General features: G+C 43.5%; 1 protein-coding gene across 1 annotated transcript in view; it reads right to left on the bottom strand.

The window, feature by feature from the left end:
• glra3 (glycine receptor, alpha 3) overlaps positions 1-20,451 on the bottom strand; it is a gene marked incomplete at both ends in the record, with an annotated part of 139,370 nt that overhangs the window by 43,321 nt on the left and 75,598 nt on the right. The window contains one exon of the mRNA XM_080722885.1: positions 14,742-14,879. Within this exon, the coding sequence (XP_080579011.1) occupies positions 14,742-14,879 (138 nt within the window). The remainder of the gene's footprint in view (positions 1-14,741; positions 14,880-20,451) is intronic.

The raw sequence follows: 20,451 nt of genomic DNA, 5'->3' as shown, positions 1-20,451 counted from the left end.
TTGCAGACACAGTGCTGGTTCCCCCTTTAATGCAAACCCCATTATACCTGTTGTCATAGGACCCGTTTTGACCATCTGTTTGCCTGTGTCCATTTATGCCCATATATGGAGATATCTGTATCTGTCTTTTTGCGTCTATTTTATTCCCATATATGGAGATGTTTGACCATCTGTTTGCCTGTGTCCATTTATGCTCATATATGGAGATATCCGTATCTGTCTGTCTGCATCCATTGTATGCCCATAAATGGAGATCTATGCAGACACAGTGCCGGTTCCAGAAAACCCTGATGTCAGACATCAGAATCCGAACCTTTCGTGCTGGTTCCAGAAAATCGCGTATCGGATCGGGTCGAGGCCGGGCACTGCACTACCTGCTGCGGCGGGGAACGCGCGTGCCGAATTTGAAATAGGGAATGAATGCCCCACCCTTTAATGCAAACCCCATTATACCTGTTGTCATAAGAGCTGTTGTGTCCTTTTATGCCCATATAGGAACATCAGAATACGTAACCATGGCATTTTTTGTTGACTCATGTGGCGTACGTGATCTCAGAGCCTTTTATGATGTGATGTCACAATGAGTCAGCGCTTGCGCCGATTTCCTCCGGAACAGCCTGATGTCAACAATCAGCCCCGCATAAGGAGATTCCGAACGTTTCGCGCTGGTTCGGGAAAACCGCGCGTCGGGTCGGGTCGAGGCCCGGCACTGCACTCCGCGCCGCAGCGGGGAACGCGCGTGCCGAATCTGAAGCCGGTGGGACGAACGGTTCTCGAGATACGCGGATTACAGACGAACAGACAGACAGATACACACGCAGACACGCAGAGACTTCTCGCATTTATAGATAGATAACATAAAAAGTCCATATATTATGGGCATTCCCAGAAACAAAATACCTTTTATGTCCATATATGGAGATTTCTGATGTCATCAATCCCAGGCCCTAACTGGCCCAAGAGCCTGCTTTATTCTGATTTACACCCTACCTTCCCCGAAAACGTTAATAGTAAGTCCATGTATATGGATATATATTAATAAAGGATAAAATAAATAAAATGTCCATATACAGTATGGGCATTCCCAGATGATGCCCTGTTAGGGTACCCCCTTATGCCCATATGGAGATCCCCAGGCATCAAACCCAGGCCCTAACTCACCAAGGCCCTGCTTGGCTTTACTAATTAACATACATTTTATGCCCATATATGGAGACCCCTGTCCCAATGTCAATGTTAATGACATATTTGCATGTTTTGACATAACATTGTTGACTATCATGCAGGGGTCTCCATATATGGGCAACTGGTCTGATATACATCACTAGCTAGATGGCCAAGAATTCGCGCGACCTAGCCCTTTAGGGCGAGGTTGCATGTCGCCCTGAGGTGTCTTACTAGTATATATATATTAGGGCTGGGATGCGATTAAAACATTTAATCTAATTAATTACAGGCTCTGTGATTAATTAATCGCAATTAATCACATTTTAATCGCACATCGATATTTGACCTGAGAAGCATTTTTTTTTCAAGTAAAACGCATTTTGTTGTACGAGTGAAGCAACAAGTGAGTTTTTTAAAACTAAATTTCGCATCCACTGGGCCAAGCAAAGCACTCTGATCGGCTACTTCTTCCTTTGCGTTTGTTGTCTCTTCTTGGTTGGTGCATCGCTATGATCGGTATGCCCGAAACTGAAGGTTCTGTGGTGCAAAAACTAAGTGCGATTAAAATGCGTTAATTTTTTTAATCGTGTTAATTTTCTGTAATTAATTAATCGCAATTAATCAGTTAAAGTCCCAGCCTTAATATATATATATATATATATATATATATACACACACACACACACACACACACACACACACACACACACACACACACACACTGTTTAACACACTGAAATAAATGAGTTTTCTTTGTAATGATAAATAGCAACCTAAATAATTGTAGTGGAGTAAAAATTACACTACTCGCCTCTGAGATGTAGCGCGCGTGTGTGTGTACGCGTGTGTGCGTGCATGCGTGTGTGTGTGTGTGTATGTTTTCTCTCTTTCTGACATTACATCTGGTACAGACATGTTTGATTGATGCAATGTGACAAATGGTTCACCCCACTTGCGTGTGTGTGTGTGTGTGTGTGTGTGTGTGTGTGTGTGTGTGCGTGCGTGCGTGCGTGCGTGCGTGCGTGCGTGCGTGCGTGCGTGTGTGTGTGTGAGGTGTGAAAGCCACCAGCTATACAGGCAGGAATGGAAGGATGCATAATTGACAGAGAGAAGAAACACGCTTTTTCAATTATCACTCCTCTCTCTCTCTCCCCACGTTAGTCTCCCTCTCGCATTATTTCCATTCCACACTTTGTTTCGCTCTTCTGCTTTCATGTATTTTCTTTCAATATGTTTTCTCCTGGTCTCCATATTTTTTCCCTTTTTTTATTCATTTGTTGACTAAACAATTACTGCTCGAATGGTTACGTTGGTTTGAACTTCTTAAAAGAAAAAAGAAAAAGAAATACATAGCCCAAACGAATTAATACAAAAAGGATTAAAAATAAAATAAATAAAACATACAATAAAAAGGGGAATCATTGGAATTGATTTAATTATTCATTGAAAATAGCCCTCCAAAATGATCAGCTCTACAAGCTGGTTCTATATTGTCTCTGTAAATCTCATTACAGTATGTCCAAAACCATTAAAAAAACAGCAAAGGTAACAGATCTACAAACTCAAAACAGGCTTGTGCATCTGATACTTTTGATGCTTGTGTGTGACGCTAGGGTGTAGGTAACCTCACAAAACGTGTTCCTTCCCCGTGCTACGTCCAGCCGGAGAAACTCCCCCTTGTCAGGTGATAAGAAGCAGCTTGGACTCCTCATTCATAGAAGGAAGCATGAGGTCAGTCCGTTGCTTTCCCCAGGTTGGCTGAGGGAGTGTAGCGCCCAGAGGGAGTGTAGCGCCCAGAGGGAGTGTAGCGCCCAGGGAAAATCGTGGGATAAAATAAAAAATAAAAAAACGTATGGATATCAGAGTTTTCTGCCCGACAGCAACAATATATAGCGTGTTTTTCTTTCTTTTTTTAATACAATACGTTAAGGCCAATAGCCAATGTGGGTTAAACTGACCTTTATGCTATATTAACACATTTTGCTTGGGGGACCCCCTGGAAAACCCCTCAAGGATCCCGCTTTTAGACACACGTCTAATAGCCCACTATTGCTCACTGGGAAGGATACTATACTGTGAAGCAGTGAAGGATACTATACTGTGAAGCAGTGAAGGATACTATACTGTGAAGCAGTGAAGGATACTATACTGTGAAGCAGTGAGCCGAAGGTTGAAGTGGCAATGTTCCTGTTTCCTGTTGTCACAGGAGTTGCTGTGGTTCCATTAAGAATTCTCCCTACCGGTACATAACTTGGGAGAGAATAAAAAAAAAGGACTTTGTAAAGTTTCACTCCGCTAAACATACAGTAGCTGGAGTGCTTTCACCAAGCAGGGTCTCCTATACAACAACTGCACTTTGTTGTTGTCGGGCAGAAACCTCTTTTCTCCAAGTTTTAACCTTTTGTGTGTTTTTTTTTTTGTAACCTAACTTCCTACTTGCGTCACACAAAAGTATCAAAAGTAGCAGAACCACAAGTAACAGTTTTGGACATATGACGTTTCCACCCAGACAGAGATGTCTTATTACATGTCATTAAAAACACACATTCCCAACACCTCTATTACAGCTCCTCACTTCTATGCATTTGTTTGACATCCTTTGCTCACAGACTCAAAGAAGCATGATTCTCCGCCTTTGTAAATATAGATATTTGTATTTTTCAATTACATGTGCTGTATTCATTTTATGCTGTCCCTGTTCTGAAAATGTTTTATTTGGATGGTAGAGTCCTTATTGCGGTTTTAAATGTTTTTAATGTTTTATGTTTTTTACTTGTCTTTTCTGCTTAATTGTTATTCATGTGTACTTTTTCTGTTGCAGGAAGAAACCTGACTAGACAATTGGACAATTCAATTTGACTAGTCAAATTGGATAAGTCAAATTTTGTGTGTGTGTGTGTGTGCGTGTGTGTGTGTGTGTGTGTGTGTGTGTGTGTGTGTGTGTGTGTGTGTGTGTGTGTGTGTGTGTGTGTGTGTGTGTGCGTGCGTGCGTGTGTGTGTGCGTGCGTGCGTGCGTGAGTGTGTGCGTGCGTGAGTGTCGGCCACTGCGAGGACAAGTAAGGGTAGTGTGTCAGTGCTTGTGTGCATACGTGTGACAGAGGCTAAGTAGGGTAGAGTCCAACTGCAGTGACAACAACACACATTAGTGCGTTGGGAGGAATTAATTGGCATAAAGACTAAATTGGGGAGAAAAGTGGCAAGGCATATTGGCTACTGTAAATTGGAGTAAAAATTCTAGAAAGCAAAAAGTAGAGTACTTTTTTGTGTAGAGTACGTATAGGCCATTATTTGATTAAATCCACACAATCTAGATGCAGAATGTTTACTCAATCCTAGGTTTATGTTTTATTTCAAAGTACATCATAAGGTGGGGTTGGCGAAAGGGCCTTTCAAATTCAGTTTGGAGTTTGCATGTTCTCCCCTTGTCCCCTAAGGTAGGTACCTTCACAAAAAAACATGTGACATGAACATAATCCTGGTCTCTATACTGCCTCCCCCTGGTCAGCCTGATGGAGGGGAAAGGAACTAGTTGGAATAACGTGTTCCTTCCACGCACTACGTCCAATCTGGGGACTTCCCCCCGTTCAGTTGATAAGCAGCGGCCTGCTCACTCCTCATGCATTGAAGGAAGCATGAGCTCAGTTCAGGGCTCTTGTTGGCAGAGGGAGAGCAGAGCCCAGGATTATAGCTTAGGCAATTGGCACTGGGTGGAAAAACATGGGTTACAAAAATCGTGAAAAAAAACTAAAAAAAAAAATAAACTAAAAGAAACTAAATAAAAAACGAAACCAAAACCGAACCTAAAGTGGGGTTGCATCTCTCCTTGTGACAATTGGATAAAAAAGAAAATGGCGCTCTCACAAAACCCACACAATCCAACTTTTAAACCCTGATCTGTACGACTTCGTCGGCTATTGTTCTAGTACTGTAGACTTTGGCTTTGTATTACCAAGCAATACTAACAATATAAATGATCTCTTCCCCCTTTTCCCTCTCTGCCTGGCGTGTAGGCAGCAAAAGGCAAGACACATTTCAGATTGTAGCCTTCTATTAGCTGATGAACAAAACGTACACAAGCTATTTAATACCCGGGCTTCAAACCTGCACACCGATGATGTCACTGCATGGTATAGGCCAGGGGTTTTCAAAGTGGGTGACGGGGCACCCTGGGGTGCCGTGACGGCAGTCCAGGGGTGCCGCGAGATAATTTGATAATATTTGGAATTTATTTGGACACTAGAAAAAATATTTAGTATCATTTTAAACTTGAAGTACAACGTAAATGGCTATTATCTCAACGTTTTCCTCGCAACATAATCACTGAAATATTGACACTGTCGGGCAGAAACCTCGTATCTCCAAGTTTCAAATGTGTACGTCTTTTGGTAAAGCAAAGCCACCCTTCATCATACAAGACTGTCGCACAAAACTAGTGAAAACAGCCGATCTACAAGCACACAACGCCTCGCTTTGGGAACCTCTGGTATAGGCTATAGGCAGGTTCCTAAACAGTCCACAGTCCTCCTCAGAGACAGTGAGTAGACATGAATGGTACGTGGCATCTTATAACGAGCATTAGTGGGGATGGCTGAAGTGTTCCTTTCAGTGTACTTACTTTTCTGCCCCCCCTGCAGTGTTTTTTTTCCCTACTGAAATGACATCCCTGTTTTGTGTCATCATGTCTGTCCTCCCCTTGTCCCCACATCACCCCCCCCCCCCTTTCTCTCTCTCTCTCTCTCTCTCTCTCTCTCTCTCTCTCTCTCTCTCTCTCTCTCTCTCTCTCTCTCTCTGGTGTCACTAGGGGCTTTCATTATGCAGAGTGGGATGTGGTATATATACAGTACTCTTCTCTACTTAGCCTCTACCACGCGGACACTTACAAGCACTGACTCACTTCTCCTTCCTCCTCACACACACACACGCACGCACGCACGCACATACACGCGCACACTTCATCAAACTTGCAGCTGTGGCCGTCTCCATTATTCACAAGCTACAACGCGCTGCTTCCAAATGTCAGGGCTCTGATTGCTGATTATGTGCACACACACACACACACACACACACACACACACACACACACACACACACACACACACACACACACACACACACACACACACACGTACGGACGCGCACACACACACACACACACACACACACACACACACACACGTACGGACACACACACACGTACGGACACACACACACACACACACACACACACACACACACACACACGCACACACACGCACAAGCACACGTACACGCGCACACACACACACACACACACACACACACACACACACACACACACACACACACACACACACACACACACACACACACACACACTTGAGAAGAGCATGTGGGGGTTGAGTGGTGGTACATGGTATCTGATAGCTACAAATGACCTTTAGTCCAGTGGTGGAGTGCTCAACCACGGCACCACTGGGGAGATGAACAGGACCAATGTGCACCCACAGACATCACACACAGGCGGGTAAAAGGGCCTCTGAACCAGTGGTGGAAGAAGTAGGCCACTCATAATATTTGACCTGAGTAACAGTATTCAGTGTTCAAAATTGACTTGAGTGGAAGCGCAAACGTATTGACATCAAAATAGTACCAAAATGGTAGATCATCAATCGTAAGGGTGCTCATAATGCAGGATGCCCCATTTCGCAACATTCCAAATATATAATCTTTTGAAAAAGCCAATCCGGCTATTTTAAAACAGCCAGAGTATGACGATGGCTAGTGTATGTTTTGTAATAATAATCCAAATCTACAAAGTAACTAGAAATTTACATTTTCAAATACTTAGTAATGGAGTAAAAGTATATAACATTTGCCTCTGAGATGGAGTGGAGTAGAAGTAAAAGTATTGAAAATTGGAAATACTCCAGTAAAGTATAAATACACTTTCCACCACTGGTAAAAAGTGCACTCTACAGACCATAAATTCAGCATTTCATTGTTGTCGAGTAGAAACCTTGTAGGTTATGTACAAAACCTTACTTTTTTTGGTTATTATTTTAGAAACGATTTAAAATAAAGGGTTTTAATTGACCAAAAAGCATACACATTTGAAACTTGGAGATACGAGGTTTCTTCCCGACAAGTGACGATTTACTATGGTGAAAGACAAGCAAATGCCCCCTTTCCATGCTGTACCCAAAGGAAACAGTCAAGAGAACAGCCTCACCCGGGGAGGCCGGCCCACTTAAACATATTGGAGGACGATGCATGCAGAGCCTTCAAGCGCGTGAACATCCTATAGGGCTGCAGGATCCCAGGCCACGTCCTAAAGGCACGTGCAGACCGTGTGCTCTGTGGACATTTTCAACCCCTCTCCCAGGCTGTGGTCCCATGCAGGCTTCAGAATGTCCTCCACTGTGTCAGTCCCCCCCAAGCGCTCCAAAGTGACATGCCTTGAAAGACTCGACCTTGTCGCCAGACCAGTGACAGTGGACTGTGACATCAAAGTCCAATGGCAAATAACAGCACTTTTCTGAGAGGATTCTGGACCACAATTCATATATGAGACGATTTTAAGTTGACCCAACGTTATTCTCTATAGAAAAATGACTTGCGCGACCAGGGGATGAACGGTACACATATAGCCTATGTAAATATCTGTAAATGTGTATACTGTAAACACATACTTTTTAATCAAATTGATCAACTGCTTTACAATCCTTTTCTTTCAGTGTGCAGTGAACGTGCATTCCCCTGACAATAATGCTTTTGTCAGGTGCAATGAATAGAACATGTTGCTGTGGCCATTAGACACTCCCTGTACGGCTGTGAGGCGGGTTTAAATATTCTGTGTGTAATGCTGTAAGACCGGTTAAAATGGCTCTGTGATGGCTTGGTGTACGGCATGCATGAGAAAGCCATGCACTGGTAAATTAGCCTTTAGTGCTGTGCACTGGGGTGTAGATTACTCACACTGACGATACTGATGCTACCAGTGGTGGCTGATGGTGATTTTGGGTGGGAGGGCTAAGAAATCCATTATACTATATCGTCGTTGTCGGGTGGAAACCTCGTATCTCCAAGTTTCAAATTTGTACGTTCTTTCGCAAAGTAAAGCCCTGCTTCATCGTACGAGGCCGTCGCACAAAAGTAGTCAAAACTAGTTTAAATCTTTTTTTAAATGAATGAATGAATACGTTTTTCACCCGACAACCACGATATGCTACCCATAGTTCACCCTGCAGCAACCGCCAACCGCATCACATTCCAGATACCGAGTTACAGCAATGACACTACTGTAGGCCTACTGTATCTATGCTTTGTTTGTAGATAGCTGCTCTTACTATCATCAATACTATCATCAATAATACTATCATCGATAACTTCACAATCAAAGTGGGTGACAAGGTCATAACACGAAAAAACGAAATCTCTTACTTAGGATGTATCCTTGAAGCTAATCTTGCCAGCGAAAAGATGACTTCTAAAGTAATATATAAAATCAACCAACAAACTCGTTTCCTACAGAGGATCGCCCCAATGGTCAATTTCAACACACTGAAGACCATAGCTGGTGCAATAATCCAGCCCCTCTTTGACTACGGAGTTCACGTATGGTATCGTGACGCCCCACAAGCCCTTAAAACTAAACTCCAAACAGCCCAAAATAAACTAATTAGGGTCCTGCTTAACCTTCCCTATCAGACTCACCTCACCGCTACTCACCAGTTAAGAGTGGGGTGGCTCAGAGTAGATGACAGAGTACAGCAACTTGCAATGGGCCTGGTGTACAAGATACACTACACCACTATGATACCCAAGTACCTGTCAAAATACTTTATAAACGTTAAGGATGTCCATAATTACAACACCAGAGGCAGCGCCACAGATCACTTTCAACCCAGAGTCAAAACCAACAAAGGGTCAAACTCGTTCTTCTGCTATACCACCAAAATGTGGAAAGCCTTACCGTAGGCCATAAAGGAGTGTGGATCACTAGCATCCTTTAAAATTGCCCTGAAAAACCACTTACAAGCAGCAGCCGTTCGCAACTGGTAAAAAAAAAAAAAACCTAGCCCAGCCCTACCCTCCCCTGCCCCTTCTCTGTATATAATTTCTGTTTGTTTAGACTTACTGTTTTCTTTTTTTGTTCTTTCATTTTATTTTCCTTACATATCTACTGCATAGTACTGTGTTCTATTCGTCTGTCATTCAATGTTATATGAGATACTTTAATGGTTTCCTATGGAAATAAGCTTAGTCTTTTCATGGATCTCCTTTTAGTAGACCTTGTACCAGTGAACTGTACCGTCATGAAACTGTACCTTTTCCTATGCAAACTTCTAGTAAAGTCTTAAATCAATCAATCATTATTATTGGTGGTGTTGGCAATATTAATAATTTTGAGCCTGGGATTTAAAAAAGATCCTGTGTTAAGGGTCACACAAGAATAGCGTGCACTTTTTAAACAAAATGTAAGACCAGAACCAGACAACTAATTAACACATATGGTGCCAACCCTGAGTTTCCCGAGTTTGATTTCAAATAGACCGCTGTGCCAACCCCGAGTTTCCCGAGTTTGGCCTTAATTACTTAATTAGGTTAATAACACTCTCACCCATCTTGTGACAAAGTTTGGTGCTTCTGTGATAAAAAATAAGTAAGAAATCACATATTCAACAAGTAATGTGACCAAAAACAAAGACAAATGCTTCCCATGAACCACAATATTGCTAAACCATGGCTCAAATGGCTCAAATATGAAATTCATAATAACTCGCTATGACGAAATGCCTTTCAGTGCGTCCAGGCCTATAACTCTATGGTCCAGGCTAGTCAATTTCACCTTTATTACACACGATGGCGCCATTGTCAGATTAGTGGACCACCTGCTGAAGTGAAACCAATGGACTGAAGCCAGGGTGTGTGTTTGTGACACACAATCTACTTGTGATCATCACCCACCGCAACAACTCTAGTCTGCCTGCCTATCGTTACATTATTCTGCAGCTTCATCATCATCATCATCATCACATCAAACAAACTAGTGAGTGGGTCGCTGTAATTTCTACTTCACCATCAAAGATGGCGACGCTGCGCTACAACAGCAGCGGGACTATCCATTTTACTCATCATCATCATCACAACCTCAGTAACCTTACCTCAGTAACTAAAAACCTGCCCACGCTAGCCGGAACAGCGGCCCGTCGGGATAGTAAGCGGACCCCCACAAGAATTAGTCGGTCGAGGTGACAAACAACATATTCTTCCTCATCATCATCATCAGCATCATCACAACACACTCTAGTCTATCACGGGCTGCTGTGAATGTCCTGTTAGTGGGTCACTGTGACAAAAAAACGTGTTCTATTTCATTACAACAATGTCACCTCCTTCAAAGACGGTGGCGCTAACAACAGCAGCTGGTCGCGGTCGCGGTGGTGCGCGGAACCAGTCGCGAACGCGAGTCCATTCAGCTCTCAGAAGTCGCAGTCTAAAACAGCCGATCTACAAGCACACAATGCCAGCCGATCTACAAGCACACAACGCCAGCCGATCTACAAGCACACAACGCCTCGCATGGGGAGGGAGGCGTTGTGTAGTCCCCTGACTGACTCGGTGAAGAGTGGAAACCACAGCGAGATCGAAGGCACACATCCCATTCCCAGAGACCCAGAACACAACTTTCCAGTGAGTTTGTATTTTATATATATATAGCCTATATAATCGTCAGATGAATCAATGTATTTTTTATAATCTAAATCGCTCTGGGTAGGATAAATGTGTCTGCTAAAACTTTTAGGCTAAAGGTGTACATTGATTTGTGTTTTTTTTTCCTCCCATCTGGGAGGGGGAGAGAGAGAGAGGGCTGGAGGGATAGATAAATATGTTTATTGTGTGTGTGTGTGTGTGTGTGTGTGTGTGTGTGTGTGTGTGTGTGTGTGTGTGTGTGTGTGTTTGTGAGTGAGAGAAAGAGAGAAAGAAAGAAAGGGAGGGAGGAGACAGAAAGAGAGGGAGGGAGGAGATGGTTCCCCATTTTCAACTGTTTTTTATTGTATGTATTTGTGATACTTGCTTTGGCAATGTAAACGTATGTTTTCTCATGCAATAAAGCTCCTTTGAATTGAATTGAATGTGTGAGAGAGAGAGGGTTAGAGAGAAGTGTGTGTGTGTGTGTGTGTGTGTGTGTGTGTGTGTGTGTGTGTGTGTGTGTGTGTGAGAGAGAGAGAGTGTGTGTGTGTGTGTGAGAGAGAAAGAGGGAGGAGGAAGATAGAGAGAGAAAAAGTATTTATTGTTGTGTGTGTGGGGGAGAGAGAGAAATAGTGTGTGTGTGTGTGTGTGTGTGTGTGTGTGTGTGTGTGTGTGTGTGTGTGTGTGTGTGTGTGTGTGTGTGTGTGTGTGTGTGTGCTCGCGCGTGCGTGCGTGCGTGTGAGACACATTGTATTGTATTGTAAATGGATTTTATTTTTCTATATTTATAGGTAGTGGTTCGTGCAGAAGAGCCTGCTGTTTCTGACCGGCCTCATCTCAACTCACACGTGCACGCACGCAGCCTCTGAACTGTGAACATGCACACGCACACAAGCACGCATGCAGACTCTGAACTGTGAACGTGCACACGTACAGGCGCACGCATGCACGCGCGCACACACACAATGTGAGAAACAATGTGAACAAGCCAGAGAAACACTGAACTAGCAAGAATACACTTGATTGAAAACGGTAAAGAAACAAAATAAAAAACACTTATTTGTCTTATTCTTTTGTATTTCTTTGAAGGAAAAATACTGTAAATACAATATTGAAGTCATTGAAGTCAAAGCTAAAAAGATCAAGTGAGTTTTCAGCCTGATACAGTATCATTCACTAAAAGCTGTTTTTCTCAAAACAAGGTCTAAAAAGGGGTCATTTTTGGCCGCTTTTTTTTTTGTCTGGCCTATAAATACAGAAGCGAACATCGTAGAAACATGGTTCTTGGACCGGGTGAAACTAGAGAATCTCCTCTTTCATTCGGTGTGTTGTGTGATTTTGTCACGATAAAACTGAATGCGGAGGCTGTCTTCGAAGTTGGTCAAAAACATGGCAAGAGCACAGTACAGACAGAAATAAGCCATGGCAACAGATGTGTTAACACCCATCTCCTCCTAAATTACATCTCTTTCCGTGTTCTTTATCACTGCTTTTAAAGTCTCCCTCCCTGTCTCCCTCTCTTTCATGCACCGACACAAATCAAACACACATGCGACTAGCAACACACACACACACACACACACACACACACACACACACACACACACACACACACACACACGCACACACACACACACACACAATAATTTCTCATTTTTCCTCCATAAGATAGGGAGGGCTGAGCCCCATTTGTTTTGCACAAAACTGCGAAAAAGTGATGACTCATCACTAAACCATCGTTTTCTGGGGCAATCTTTAGCCCAGGGAATGTTTTTTGTGCAAAACAAATGCTTGCAATGAATTCAGCATCATGACAAACCCCTAGTTAGACCCCTAAGTTGATGGGAGCCCAACTTCATTTGGCCGCTGTGGGTATTTACCATGAGCAGATTAGGGTAAATCTTTTATCCTGGCTAGTAGACCTAATTTCCTGTCAGAATCAGTTGAAAAACAAAATAAAACAATTTTGTCCAACCTGAGTGGATTTTTTTACTTTAATTACAGGACTACTGCACACACACACACACACACACACACACACACACACACACACACACACACACACACACACACACACACACACACACACACACACACACACACCAAACCACACCATTCACCTCACTCGCTCGCTCACTCACTCACTCACTCACTCACTCACTCACTCACTCTCTCACACACACACACACACACACACACACACACACACACACACACACACACACACACACACACACACACACACACACAGACACACTTGTGAAACGAGCCCTTAACAGGGGTGAAAGTGAGCCGGAACGTCCGGAACCCCCGTTCCGTTAAAACATTTGGGGCCGGAACGGCGTTCCGTTAAGAGGAGGAGAAGCCAGTCAAAATCCCATATTAAATAACCTGCCACAAATGCACATCCAGGAAGAAAACAATAGCCTATACTAAAGTCAGATTAACATCCAGTACACAAGTTTTACTAGTTATATTTTCTGATAAAGTGCTTCTAAATTATTTCCGTGGGTTTGTGTAGGTCAGTGTAATCCATGCTGTTTGTGTTACAGTGTTTGTTTGACACGGAGCGACTCGTCGTGTCTGTGCCTGCAGATGCAGAATAGACCAAAATGATTATATTCTGCATAGCTTAAGGCCACATACTCGTTGGGAATGGGAGATGTAGTGGAGTAGAATTAAAAGTATAGGAAATACTCAGTACAGTAGGCTAGGCTATACTTAAAACCTGTACTTAAAGAGGTGGTGCCATAGTTTTGTACTTTTTCTGTTTTTCATGTGTCTAGGAGGTTGAAAGTACTTCATTAGACCCCCTGATGTCTTTTTTGATGTATTCTCTTAGTATTTGTTTGTTTTCTCTTGGAGGCTGCCACCTTGTGGCCAAAAGTGTCAGTTAAAAAACACAGATACTGTGACACCCTTAGTATCAACTCCTCCCCAATTGCCATTCACCCAACACTGTGGGGTGTGCTATACCAGCTGGGTCACCACCCACCATGCCATCCATGCATACTTAATGAACTGGGGGGGGGGGGGGGGGGGGGGGATCATGGCACCACCTCTTTAAATACAGTACTTGAGTAAATGTACTTAGTTACTTTAGACAACTGGTTATAATAATATTAATAATAATATATTGCATTATCTGGAATTTATATAGAGCTTTCAAACATGCTTTACTTGGGGAGACAACAAATAAGAGAGCAGGATATGGTGACTTGACTAGGATAGAATAATGTTGCTCTATTAGCATTTCTTCTTTGTTGATGTGTAAGAAGGTCTGTGGAAACATTCTCATTCAGGGGGGGGGGGGGGGTCCTATTTTGGTCTGTATCACTCCTTTAATTTCCCTTGCGGGACGAAATAGGTATATATTATCATTATTATTATTGGTTGCTGCCCACACAGAAAACAATGATGCTGGCCTTCAAAGCCACCAAAGGTAGGGAACCTCCATTGATTGTTGTTCACTCAGATCAGCTAACACAGGGATGCCATTGCTGACAGAAACTTCGCTAAAAACCCCAGGACAACGATCCACTCGCCCTAGACTCTTCACCCTCCTGACCCCCAAACTTTAGAATAAACTCTCATTTGCACACACCTAGCTGTTAGTGTGACATCACATGAAGCAGAGCGTGATGTCAGAGCGGCAAACCCATTCTGTTAAGAGTGGTCCCCTGTGATGTCACTTGTGATGTCACAGTGATGTGTCAGGGGAACCACTGTGTCAGAGATACGGGACTGACAGAGATACAGGACTGACAGAGATACAGGACTGACAGAGATACGGAAAGATCGATGTGCTGATGTATTACCTTGCTTATTGTAAATCGCTCTGGATTAAGAGCGTCTGCAAAAAGCTTATATTGTAAATTGTGTCCGTGTGCGTGTGTCCATACCTGTGTTGTAATGTTTGGTACAGTACACCAAATCCAATTCGTCCTTGAGGATGAACTGGGGGAGGGTCAGCCCCTCGGCCACTTGGACTGGTCCATTCTCCTGCCACTCAAAGATCAGGTCATTCATGGTGTAACCAACTGCAAAACAAAACAACAACAAAAAAAAACACACAATATGAAATTTAGCTATACTGCACTGATTTTAATCCTTTGGGGCTGTGAGGATATTTTGCAAGTGGACACCCCATTCGGTTATGGGTCCGGTTCTGGTACAGTATGTCACGGTTCTACACCATTTCTAATAATAGCTCGGGTCCATTCGGCTCCAGGTATTTTTTTTATTTTTTTTGACTGGACATATTGGACCTGTGAAGACCTCTACTGCATTTTAATAACATTAATAGTGCAAAATCAACACTGGAGGACCAGTCACAATTCATATCCAATGAAAATCAATCCCCATCTTTTGTGGAGAAAATACAATAATGAGTTTCGCTCTGTGTTTTGCGCGGCTTTCGCCCCCAGTCTCAGCGCTACATACCTCTCTGCCTTCTGAGGCAGAGAGGGGAAGGTAGTGCCTCTCGCCGGCGGCGCTGGGACTACGTACTCGAGCACAATTCAATTATAAATGGAGGATTTTCTTTTTTTTTTACCTCCCTGAAGCGCTGTGTGTGCGTGCGTGCGTGCGTGTGTGTGTTTGTATTACTTATGCTTGCGAGGAGCAAATGTCCCTATACAAGTATAGTAGAATATGAGAAAATGGTTGTTTTATGGTCGAGAAACAGATTTTGTTTTGAATAAGATTCAGAACACTTGTACTTCTTTCAAAAATGTATGTGTCTATATCAGTGGTTCTCAAACTTTTTCATGTCAAGGCATGTCATTGGCCGCTGACCCCCGTCTCAAAATATTATGTACAAATGTTCACCCTAAAAATGATATATTCAAAGATTTGCACACATTTTGATTTTGACATGATTTTTGTATATCTGCTATTTTTCAATAGTTAAAGTAAAATATAATCCCAGGTCTTAATGGGTTAAAGATGTCAAAGCGTTGAAAGTGTCTATAAATGTTGTCCTCACAAGCATAGTAATGCAAACCTGTGTGTGTGTGTGTGTGTGTGTGTGTGTGTGTGTGTGTGTGTGTGTGTGTGTGTGTGTGTGTGTGTGTGTGCGTGCGTGCGTGCGCATTTGTGTTTCCCCCTCGGGGCCAGGCTACACTCTTGCATAGCACAATGGATGCATTAGTCATGACCCCATCAACAGTAATTAGCAAGATGCCGTGTCTTGAAATAGATCAAGTTATTTCCGGGTTTGCTCGTGTCAAAGCACTTCCACACATGTAGCAATGTAGACACTTTCCTTACTACCGAGTCCACTGAGCGCACAGTTGACTTGGGATCTATGGAGTAGGGCCCATGCATCCTCCACTTTTAGAGCCAAATTTATTTTTGGCAGAGATGGAAAAAGTACTCAAATGTTTTACTTAAGTAAAAGTATCAATACTGCAATGTAGAAGTACTCTGTTAGGGTGCCCTCACACCAAAATACCTATGAGAGTGGAATCTGCGTTCCGCCAATGCATTTCAATGATAAGGGAGCGTTTTTTGCAGAAATCCTCTGCTGGCATGAAACCGCTTCACTCTCACTGAAATGCATTGGCGGAACGCGGATTCCACTCTCATAGGTACTTTGGTGTGAGGGCACCCTTACAAGTAAAAGTCCGGAATTCAAAATGTACCTGAGTAAAAGTATGAAAGTGTTGGCACCAAAATGCACTTAAAGTACCAAAAGTACAAAATGTTTGAAAATAGCCGATCTACAAGCTTGTAGATCGGCTATTTTCAAATAGCCTAGGTATAAAATAGTGTTAAAGTGGTTCATTTATGTTTTATAATATTATAATTTATACCTGCAAAGTAACTATTAACTAAACTTCTCAAAGAAATGGAGTAAAAGTACAATATTTGGATCCAAGATGAAGTAGCGTAAAAGTAAAAGTATTGGAAATTGGAAATACTCAAGGAAAGTACAAATACCTCCAAATTCTACTTAAGTACAGTACTTAAGTAAATGTACTTAGTTACTTTACAACACTGATTTTTGGTTCGGTTCGGGGAGTCACAAATTCTCGGTAGCACCGAACAGTCATATTGTAGTTAGACGGAGCCGAACAAACCCAAATAAATTTGGCTCTAAAAGTGGAGGATGCATCGGCCCATACACAATTTGTATTCACCGTTTTTGTCACACAAACCCCCGATTGATAATAAGATAGCGTCACACAGAAGCATCAAAAGTAGACGATCCGCGAGCTCGAAATGTGTCAGAAATGCACTGCGTTTTGAACTACTTTTGCTGTTTTTGAATTTTAATTCTGAGAAGTTAACATTTTGGACAAAATAAGGTTTCCATCTCACAGAGACAATATGGCTTTTTGGTTGTTTTTCTTCTTTGTTTTACTTCAGTGTTTTGTATTTCTGGAGACTTACAGTCCACTACTTTCACATTTATTACCCCTTTTGACTCCACTACATTTACAAAAAAGTACACTGAATTAACCACTTGAGCCCTATTTCAAATCCTCTTATATTAAAATTGCCTAGAGGGTTAGGGTTGGACAGCGGACGGTGGAAGTCACAAACGGTCAGGAACATGCAGACCTGCCATTCGCACCAAACGTGGCACCAACACTGGTCAGGGATCTGCCATCACAATAGCCACACCAGGGACCATGCCACACATGGTGGCTGGGGCCATGCAGTAGTGGATACTTTGCAGTATCCACTACTGCAAATTTGGGCCTGTTTGTGCGAGTGAACAGGTCTCGACCAATCGCTTGTCTAATGGGCTTGTGCATGGAGGTAGTTTGTGACGTGGACGCATTAAATACACTTATGTGCATGCAATGGAGGGAAGTTTAGGCGCTGGCTGAGCAACTTCCATTGAAATGAGAGGACAAGGATTTTCAGTTGGCTCTCCATATATAGCTCCATATCATGAGACCTTCTCTGACTTGGAAGTTTAAATCTACCAATGGGAATCAATCAAATCAATGTGAATGGAGTGGTTTCTTGACATTTGCGAGTTCCTGCAAAAATACGCTCTATTCTCCATTCAAATTAGAAAGACAAAACAGGGAAAGAAACCCGGGTTAGGGTGGCTCGACCAATGGGCTCGACTTGTTCTATTGCAGAGGTTCTCAACCTGCATATGAGTTCCCAGATGACAGTCAAGTGACAATTTAAAGATGGGGGCCCTACTTTGTGCCCCTTACCCTCACCCTATACCAGAGTCCTGCAACAGGTCAGGCCCCCGACGGGTACCCGTGTTTGACGGGTGAAAATGGCGGAATATATTCTATTATAGGGTGACATTTTATTGTGAAAATCAGACAACTGTTTCTGCCTAAAGAACGTCATGGGAGCGCACACAGTGGGTAGTGGCACTCGGCAGCAGGACACCGACACACACAACACACACACACACACACACACACACACAAACACACACACACACACACAGACAACCACAGTACACACCAGACATCAGCACATTAGACCATGTTCTCATCATAGCATCATAGCATGGTTTAAAATGCTATCTAAAAGGATTAAGAGTGGCGGCCGACCTGGCGTTTATGTAAATTGCCTAGTGTTTTGCGTCGCAAACACTGAGGACGGCGTGCAGGGACGATGCGATGCCATTTGGAAGCACGTACTCACGGCTGTAGGCTATTTACTTTACGGAATGTAATCATGGGTAGCGGGGCGGGCGACGGGTCAATTTTTTGAAGGGCGAGGCGGATCTGGTTTAGATTTTTATATAATGACGGGTAAGGGGTCGGTCCACGGATCTGATTAATGACGAGCGGGGCAGGCGAAGGTGTCAAAATTGGACCCATGCAGCACTATACCCGCTGCCCATTCTACCAAATCCATTCTTTGCAGTGTGGCCGCCGGTGTGTTGTTGCTATTTCCCTAAAATTGGTATTTTGGCAACACAGATTTAGGAAAGCGTAAATCCGCCACTTTTAGAAGAGTGTGTGCTGCCAATGGGCATACTGTACATGGACAATCTGGAGTCGGGCGCACTGGGCACACAATGACAACATTCGGAGTGTAGGTGATAGTTATAACTATTGAATATGGTTTTATATAAAGCCAATCAAAGCTCAGATCTTTAAGAATCAAGGTCGGGAAATGGCCACTTTGGAAAGGAGCGCACTAGCGAGCTTGTAGATCGGCTATGTTCAAATAGCCAAAGTTTTAATATTTACAGATTCCCTTCACCTTACCATGTAGTTTGTTTGTATTCTTTCAGTTTGGTTATAATCCACAGGTTAGGCTCCTGCTCTGCTCACATAATAGCTCACTGTCACGTGGATCCTTTGTCCCTGCATGTCAACCTGACCTGTAAGACGGTCACTGCGCTACTCTCCATAGAGTGGTCAGCTCAGCTGTGCTTTTACCTGCGAGTCGAATCGAGTGATAAATAATAAACGTAGTGTGGTGGTTCGTTTAGACACCGCCTGCCAGGTAGGCCCTGCACGTCGGAGAAGCGCACCCTGGATGGGAGAGCGAGGCCCAGCAGAGCAGCGCACAGTGTGGGCCAAGTCATTGAAGGGCGTTACCTGCCGGCTCACATGCTTCATCAGGCAGAAGCATACGCACCTGTGGGGTTCTCCAAACACAGGGTGCATAAATAGAAGCCTCGCTCTCTCCCCCAGTCTGTGCTGGGACTCCGACGGGCGAATACATGGGCAGACAGGTGGTAAGGAACCACCATATTTCTCCCTCAACCGCATATTTCTGTGTAAAGCGCATTATAGTAATATCCCTTCTACTCGTCTCTTTTAGGCTGGACCGGGAGCTGACTTACACTGAGGAGTGTGTACCTACCACTGAGGAGTGCGTACCGAATCTCTGGAGAGAGAGTACTCAGGCGACCTGTGGAGAATGGACCTGGAAAAGGAGGAAGCAGCCTTACCAACCGGACCCCCAGGGAGCCACCCCAAATCCCATTATGTTGAGTAGTACTCACCTCCCTTTAAAAACGTACCTTGTATCCAACCATTCTCTGGCCCTAGGTCCCTTATTCCCTGTGTTTAGTTTGTTTAGAAGATAGTGAATCGGTTGGATTTATTTGAGAGCTCGCGGCACCGTACCTGTCACCTGTAGAGAGAAATACTCACCTATCACCTGTGGGAAAGAAATACTTTACCTGAACAATACTCACCTATTACCTGTGGGAAGAAAACCCTAACTGACTCTTACCTACCCCTGGCCCCCAAGAAGAGAAGAGACGGCAGCCCCCGCCCGGGGAAGAACCTATGTTGAACTGTTTAGTCCTAATTTGAGTCATTCATATTTATGTTGCACATTTATGCTACGTTGCATTTACCTGCTGTTGAAACCTGAAAATTGTTAATAAATGCCCGGAGTTGGCAACACTGTCCTGCTCTCTTGTGTCTGGTTTGGGTTCAGTCACCACAGTAGCCTAATTGTGATTACACATTTACTATAACCTAGGGACGTGTTGGCCATTGGGAAAAGCAGGACAACTCCTGAATGACTGGTCCATTCCCGGCCGGTCCAAGCCCATCGTAATCGGTTAGTATTTGGGGCCTCGCGGTGTGTCCAGAAGGCAAAGAAATCTGGCCAATGGCCGGACGCAATGAGGGCCTCTCCAACACCTTTTCCCGGGCT

Source organism: Nannobrachium achirus (assembly GCF_963921795.1).
Source record: "Nannobrachium achirus genome assembly, chromosome: 3".
NCBI lineage: Eukaryota > Metazoa > Chordata > Actinopteri > Myctophiformes > Myctophidae > Nannobrachium > Nannobrachium achirus.
The sequence above is the reverse complement of the archived record's forward strand: the minus strand, read 5'-3'. Positions and strand labels throughout refer to the sequence as shown.